Raw genomic sequence first — 8,336 nt, forward strand, 5'->3', positions numbered from 1 at the left:
GATCCCACGTGCCGCGGAGCGGCTGGGCCCGTGAGCCGTGGCCGCTGGGCCTGCGCGTCCGGAGCCTGTGCTCCGCAGCGGGAGAGGCCGCAGCAGAGGAAGGCCCGCATACCACAAAAAAAAAAAAAAAAAAAAAAAAAAAAAATATATATATATATATATATATATATATATATACTTTAAATATAAATACGAATAAATAGCTCTATTTTGCCTCTTTGGTATGAAACAGCATATACTATATTTATTGCAATAAAAGATTTTTCTTTAAAAGAAATTGTTGATTTAAATTCAATTGCTTACATAGGCTTGGCCTATTTGACGATGTGTCTGCTAGGTTCCTGGGTACATTTGAAAGTCATGTCTGACCTTTACTTGGGAAACCACTGGGGTCCCACTTTTGATTTTGATTGGATGATATGGAGTGTGGACAAATGAAAAAAGTGACTTTGCATTCAGACATGGGGAAGCATTAGGGAATCGGTGATATTCTGAATACAAATCTTAACAAAATGAATATGAGGAGACTATGTAAAGATACAAGACTGTTCCTGGGAACCATGGGTGATGGGTTTTTTTTTTTCCTCCTCTATTTCCAGATAGATTTAGACACTCAGTTGTCCTGCCTGAACTGTTCTATTGTTCTTGCTGGCTTCCAATCCTGAAATGCAAGACCATAGTTTTCACAAGTAAGTCCACAACCTAAAACATTGTACCTCATTCTCATTCATATATGAATTTGACAAATGTGGATCAGAAAAATATCAGGACTCAGGGGAAATGCAGAGCTGAATGGTGGCCCTTTTTCCCTATCTTGGTACTAACTGGCAAATGATGGCTTCATGGACATGGCTGTTTCTGCAGCCCCTGGTGGAATGAGTCTCATGGACCACGGCTGCATCTGTGCTCTTGACCTTGACCTTGAATCTGATTGGTTGGCTGGTAACGTTACCTGGTGAGAATCAGAATATTTTCATATTGCAATATTTTGAAGAAGTTATCTTTATTTTTAATTGTTTATCTAGACATGCCAATGGATACTTCGGCCACATTTTGAGCAAAAACTCACAAGGTGTGTGTTTTTTTTTTCCAAACCTCACGTGTGTACACAAAACAACACATTTGTAAGGGTTTGCATAAAAGAACAAAGCATAAGAAATACAGTGAGATACAAGATCATAACCAATGCTCAAATCAGTGAGCAGATCTGATTCAACATGAGAAAAGGTTACAAAACAAGTCTGTAGCTTGTAGGAAGCACTACCTGGTGACAGCTTTGCAGGACACGCTCCACGTCCCATTGCGGGAAGCCTTAGGCAGGTAGAAACAGAGCAGGATTTTCACTCAGCCTAGCAGGGAGTTATGGGGAGGTCAGCGTTCCAGGAACAAGGTTCTGACTGTTCACAGGTGCTGTAAAAAGAAAAAGGCTTTGCCTATCAGGCCTGGCAGTGATATCTATTCTCTCTCTCTTAATTTGATTTTAACTTTAGCTTTCACTTACTAAAAATAGCTTTTTGATTCCTTTCTTCTCAAGCACTGAAGGAATTAAACTCGGGAAGTCAGCTCGTGATGGTCCAGGGACTAAGAGAAAAAGAATGTGAAGGTAAAGTCCACAGATGATCCAACAGCTGTGTCTTAACTAGTAATTGGACACTGGAAACCTTCTATTGAAATATTGCTAGAGAGCCACCAGTAGGCAGGAAAAAAAAGAGTTTTCATATTCTTTTTCTTTTTTTTTTTTTTTTTTGTCAAAAAATGAGAAACTCAAGAAATCTCCAGATGGTTGAAAGAAGGAGACAAATGTATCTAGTTTATGCATAACATCTCATTTTACTTCAAATTTTTATTGTATTAGTAGCTGCTTCATAGGCTTAACTGTTAGATTGGTAGTTTTCTCTGTGAGCTCTTCTTTAAGACCTAATACACTTTTGTCCTATAAATTTGGAACTACTAAAACCGCATCCAGTCTTATTTATTTAAATTATTATATAAATATAGTTTAAACAAAATCCATTTCCTAAACTCAAAGTAGAGGCTCCATTAGCTAAAATAGCATCTTCTTTCTTATCTCTACTGTATCTTCCCCAGTAATTGCTTTCCTTGATTTGATCTCATGTACATTAAAAATAATAGACTACTCAAAAGCCCAAACCAAACCAAAATAAGAGAGGTTTGGAAGCAGAAATACATTCAATACATTCTTTTTTGGGGCTTCACCAAGCTGAGAGCTTCAGAGTATTAAAGCAATAAAAAATCATGTGTCAGTTCATAGTTATTACAGGAAAAAACCCAAAGTTAGTGTTAAGTTTTCACAACTTCCTTTCTTACCCATATCAATAATTTCAACTTATCATCCACCCATTTCATGAAGTTTTCACACTTTCTTTAGTATCATCTGACAATCTCTTCTGCTTTAATGAAAGTACAACCAACTTTCCAAATTTCCTCTAACCCTTTATTCTGCAAGCCTCGGTCTTTCTGCAGGAACTTAATACAATCAATCCAGTCAAGTTTCTAACATTTCATTTGTATGTTAGGAGGAAAGAAAAAAAAAAAAAGTTGCACTTAGGAAATGAGAGTTAGCTGACGTTCTATCAGCTTGCGAAACACCTTGATAGTGGCAGAAACAATCATAGTATCGTTCTCCCACTACCACATTGTTTAAGGTAAAAAGAAAGGGGGCATTGCCAATTTTCATCTAACATTAGTTATGCTAGAACTTCTAAAGAAAAGGTTCGATGCACAGAGTTTAGCTGACTAGAGAAGAATGCTGTAATAAATTGATTTTCCGGCCAAGTATATGCAGAAAAAATGGCAAAAACCTGCCCAGGAAGGTAAATTCTATCAGACAACTGAAATATTTTCTTTCCTTAAATTATGTTAACGTCTGCTAAACAGTTGCGTAGTTGTTCACATGAAATGAAGGAAAAAGGAAAATCCAGTTACTATTGACACCAAAGAAATGCACGCCAACCATAAACCAAAGAAATGCACGCCAACCATAAACCAAAGAAAGCTGCTTTGGTACTGTAGCCAGAACAGACAACAACAACAGTGTGCTAGGGGAGCAGGGAAGTCCCTGATGGATAGATGGATGACGGGGTCACGGAAGGTTTGAGACCTGCTATGTGTCCCACGAGGCTGACTGACACACTGCCATGTCCATGACAAGAGTCGTATGAACACAAGCTTATCAGCTGGCTTGTTAAAACAGTGCAACATCGCTGTGTTGAAAGTGACTTCAGGCTTGCTGAAGGGTCTTGTTCATCTGAGGAAACAATGCTTTTTGGTGCCATAGACTAAACACTATGGTCTCAAGCGGAATGCATGTGAAGTTTCCAAAATATTTCCTCAAAGACTTTCTTCAGTTTTGCTTTGTGACCTTAGCTGGAAAGCATAAAGATGGACATGGGAAGGCAGTTCAGAAGGATATCTGTGAGGACTTAAGTTGGGCAGCTTTCAGAAGATGAAAGATGTTTAAAGTTAAGGCCTTTATCTGCAAACAATAGTATATTAATAAACTCTATACCATATTTACAAATGCATTCTCTTGTATTAAAACTAACAGTATTCTGTTCACAGTGCCATTGTTTATACAGGTAGCAATCCCATAATACTCATGTATTTTGGCATGGGAATCAGTAGCGCTTGATATTTACAGAGAATGTACAGGTGTGAATATAAACATGTCACTGGATCTGAGTTATCGATAAAAGACAGATTGGCAAATGGTGCAAAGGAATGAACTGTACAGCACCTTCCCCTTGGATCTGATAGGAAACGTGGTTTCTTAATTGAGAAGATGCCAAATCTCTGACCCAAAGTGGCATAAAGTCCGTAAGAAAGCAGTGAACCCCCTGTTCGAGGTTGGGTACATTGAGTAATGTTTGCCCATAGTTTTAGATCCACTGTCTAGTGCATAAAATAGAAAAGTTAAAAAGATTTATTATTATTTTTATAATAATAATTATTATTAAAATACAAGGTACTTTCTCTCACGCTCTCATTTGTGCTCTTGCACTTGAAACCAATGTCCTTGGAGTTCCAAATATGCTGGTGTTTTTGTCATGCAGATCAGCAGTCCAACGGCCAACGCTAAAAATGCTCTGGACTTAGGAAGTGCCGCCTGTCTCAGTGTGACCCAGGACCCGAGGGGCCCACGGCAGGAGCACCTCTTTCTTACTCCCCAGTCTTCACCTCGAGGGCCAAGCCGGCCCCTGGAATCAGCTCCCTCATGGCGGAATGGAGCTGCTTATTTCGGCAGCTAATGCTGAGGTGACGGATGGCTTCTGTACACTCGGAAAAAGGAGGGAGGCAGGTGAGTGGGAGGACGGTGGAGTTCCAAAGAGCCCCAGGACGACACCCAGAGAGGGGCTGGGTTTACCGGCAAGAGCCCCTCAGAGCATCTGCCCTCCCAGAGGCCTCTGCGCGAGGAGGCTGGCATTCTCGGTGTGCAGAGCAGGGGGCAGGCCTGGCTGGCACTACGGGGCGTCGCCTTCGGTCACGGTCTGCTCCTCAGCCTCGGTCCCCGGGCCGGCGCTGCCACCGCCACCGCTGCTGTTCCTTCGCTGGTTGGGCAACAGCCTCTTCCACTGGGCTTTGTTGTGCGCCAGGTGGCTTAGCATGCTCTCAGACAGGGCGCTGTGTCCCGTGAAACGGGCCCATTCACGGAAGAGGGGCTCCACGATGTAGGTCATGAAACCTGGAACAGGCAAGGCCAAGCTCATCACCAGCAGGGCAGTAAGACGTACTTCTTCCTCCCTAACAAACATGACTGGGCCCACGATGTGCTGGGCCCGTGGGTAAGAAGGCCACCAAGATGCGCTCCCTGTCCTCAGTGTCGAAGCATAAGATATGTCACCTTGGGCTTGGCATCTAACCTCTCAGTGCCTCAGTTTCTGCAGTGGTAAAAAGGTGTTAAGAAGGGTACCAAACCCACAGGGTTGTTATGACAATGAAATGACTTAACACATGTGAAGATGCTTAGAAAGCTCCTGGCACATAATAAACGCTCAATAAATATTGGCTATTATTATTTGAACAAGGGGGAAGACATATAAAGAAAAAAGTAAAAAAAAAAGTTTGTGCTAGAACTAAGGAGGGTGGGTGGGGGAGGGGAGGAAAGAACAAATGATACCAGGAAGGGGCACCTCGTTGATTTAGACCATCTGAAGAATTCGTACATCTACCCCGTAGGATATGTTTGTTTTCAGGATTATCGTTTCACAGTTTTGTCTTACTTTCAATTATGTTAAACAACTAGGTGTAGGTAATAAAAGTTCATTCGTCTTCAATACAGATTTTTACCTGCATAAAAGTTCTGCTTGAATGACTAGATAAGATGGATTGATATAAGACTTCTTTGTTTGCATGTCTGTTCTCTTAATTATTTTAGCCTTGTTGCTTTCTAACCGTGTTTCACTGTTAATGTGCTTTCCATATTAAACATGATTTATTAAAGCAAAGATAACTTCCAGTCTAGGCTGGAATAACTGGACTCATCACAAATTTGGATATATTTAGGTTTTATTGTATTTCCCTGAAATGTAGCTATGGGGAGAAAAGGCAAGTGTTTTTCAGCTAACGAAATCTTCCAACAACTAACCCTGTATGTTTACAGGGATGTGAATTATAAGGCTTGACTGGATTATCCTTTTATTGGATGAACAGCAGATACTTGGCCTTGGAGGATGCTATAGAGAGGAAAAAAGAATGCAGCAAAGCAAAATGTTATTGTACATTCCTGCATCATCTCATCAGATGTGAAATATGATTAAAATAGTATAAGATTATTTTAGATTACCTGAACCTGAGGAGGAAGGTTAAGCCAGTGACTTACTGTCTACGTCTTGATAAGGTTATACAGGGAGTCAGCAAGCAAGGATTTCATTTTGGAATGTTCTTGCTTGCTATTCTTGAATTTTCTTCACCTCCTTCACAATCTCCATATCTAATTTTGATATCTTTCATCTTAACAGAGGTTAGATATTAGGTATCTAAAAAGATAGTGTGCAATATTACACTATTCTAAAGTTTAAGTTGTGAATATTTATCAGGTTTACCTTAAGTATAAAAAAAGTTACAAATCCCACATTTGAAAATCCAGTACTTAAAAATCAACTCATTTTCTTCCTGAAATTACTCTGGAATTACACCTCTGTATTTCTACTCGTCAGATATAAAGCCCTCTTATAGGAGATAGATAGAAGAGCGATTTTAAAGTCTGAAGAAACACCATGAGGCAGTTTTTCACATGAAGAAAGGCTTCTGCACAGTCAGATTTGGGAGGCTGCCCCATAGGTTCCTTGTGTATTTGTGCAAACCTCCCTCTTCTAATCAAGCGATTTAGAGCCTGACTTTGCCGGGATATTGTCTTCCTGGAGTGGTGGGAGTGGGGCAGGGGAGAATTGATGGCTTCAGAGTACACAGGGATTGAAGGAAAGCCTCTTTCTCCTCATCTTTCTATAGGCTGCACCAATTAGAGATTCATTTGATTTAATGCCTTCTTTTTAAAATGTAGAGTTTGATGGGGAGAGGCGAGGAATATGGGTGGGGGGGTGGATATTAAATCCCTGTCTCACTTGGGTAAATATGAATTGCTTAAACAGAAAATCAGGTCTAAGCCTGAGAGGGCACTTAGGAAATCCTCACTGTGGATTGGGAAAGGAAAAAGAGAGGGGACATTTTCAGTCCCAGGGGAATCAGAATGGAGGAACTAGCTGCATTATTTAGCACCCACTGGAAAATCCTTGTCTGGGAGCCTGGAGCCCACAGTTCCCATTAGATTCTGTTGATCTATTTGGGTTTTTCCAGTTTAGCCTGATCTACCTTTGCACACCACACCTCCCAGCCTTGAACCTACAGAGCTGGGAGATGTGGAACAGAGACAGAAAGATTTATCTACTAAGGGTTGTTTTATAATCACCTCTTTCTCTTTATTGGTGTGCTGGTATAGCATCCATGGGATTTTCCTTTTCACTCAATCCCCATCCCATTTTAAAAACAGGTATCTATGGTAACCACATTTTCCTGAGCTGAAAATCAGGACATATGATCTGACAAAATAAGTGTGTTCTCATGACAACAAGAGAATAGAATCTCCGAAATCAAGTCTGTCTTGCAAATCTAGGTTGTGTGCTTAATAATGTGAATGCTTTTCTCTGGGGGCTCAAAATGTCTTTAACAGGTGCCTGGCTAATTTCTTTCTGGCCAGAATTTAACAAGCTGGGTCCCAGGATTAGGATTTTGGTTGGGGCTCTATTCCTTTTCAATTGCCTCTGCAGAATTTCCAACTTGATAGGGCATTGGATCCAAAGAGGCTGAGGCTGCATTTCTGTTGATGTTGATGCCCTTCCCCCTCCCCTGCAATTCTGTAGCTTCATCTGCTCTGGATTCTTGCAGGGTTTCATTTTTTATAACAACACCCCTCTCCCTTTTTCAGGTGGATGAATCGGTTTAATCATAAAAAGAACGTAATGATATTAAGGGCAATTTGGAAAAAAAAAAGATCACCAGTAATCTCAGAGTTCCAACACATCTATCTTAACATTTGTATATTCCCTTCAAATTTTTTAAACTAGATAAATTTTGCTCCTATTTCCTTAGGTTGACTTTGTGACTCTTTTGTGGGACTGTGGGTTCAACTTGACCCTCAGTAATTGGAAGCATATCATTCTAACTGGCTCTGGTTTTCTCAATTTTCAACTGATGTTTTCAGGTGACCCTTTCGCTCCCAATCTCCAGGCATTAAGCCTTGAGCTTGCAGAGGTTTGCAACACTGTGAATGTGTTAAGCTGTCTGAGGTCTGTGGGAACTGGTGAAAAACATGAACTGGTCATGTCAGGGCCATAGTTTATAAGTAAAAGAGTTAAAGTTCTGAGTTCTTTTTTTTTAAGTTTATTATCTCTGCTCTAACAAATCTTGAAATTAACATGCAGCCTTTAACTGCTATGTTTCACTTATGTGGCAACATGTTTTTATTTTTTAAATTTTATTTATTTATTTATTTATTTATTTTTTATACAGCAGGTTCTTATTAGTTATCTATTTCATATATTTTTTTATATTACCCAAAGCTAAATATTATATTATCTGAATCTACAGATTCAATGGAATTCCTGTCAAACTATCAATGGCATTTTTCACAGAACTATAACAAAAAATTTTACAATTTGTATGGAAACACAAAAGACCCCGAATAGCCAAAGCAATCTTGAGAACGAAAAACGGAGCTGGAGGAATCGGGCTCCCGGACTTCAGGCTATACTACAAAACTACAGTAATCAAGACAGTATGGTACTGGCACAAAAACAGAAATATAGATCAATGGAACAGGA

The 8,336-nt window shown here is 40.0% G+C and overlaps 2 protein-coding genes across 6 annotated transcripts in view; one reads left to right on the forward strand and one right to left on the reverse strand.

The window, feature by feature from the left end:
• MTFR2 (mitochondrial fission regulator 2) overlaps nt 1-8,336 on the forward strand; it is a 100,440-nt gene that overhangs the window by 63,037 nt on the left and 29,067 nt on the right. The window lies entirely within an intron of this gene.
• Nucleotides 4,476-8,336, reverse strand: part of PDE7B (phosphodiesterase 7B) — a 353,515-nt gene continuing 349,654 nt past the window's right edge. For all 3 annotated transcript variants that reach the window (XM_028494410.2, XM_007116265.4, XM_007116266.3), the window contains one exon: nt 4,476-4,702. In XM_028494410.2, coding sequence (XP_028350211.1) covers nt 4,482-4,702 — 221 coding nt within the window. In that variant the 3' untranslated portion in view covers nt 4,476-4,481. The remainder of the gene's footprint in view (nt 4,703-8,336) is intronic.

This window comes from Physeter macrocephalus, chromosome 10, assembly GCF_002837175.3.
Source record: "Physeter macrocephalus isolate SW-GA chromosome 10, ASM283717v5, whole genome shotgun sequence".
Classification (NCBI taxonomy): domain Eukaryota; kingdom Metazoa; phylum Chordata; class Mammalia; order Artiodactyla; family Physeteridae; genus Physeter; species Physeter macrocephalus.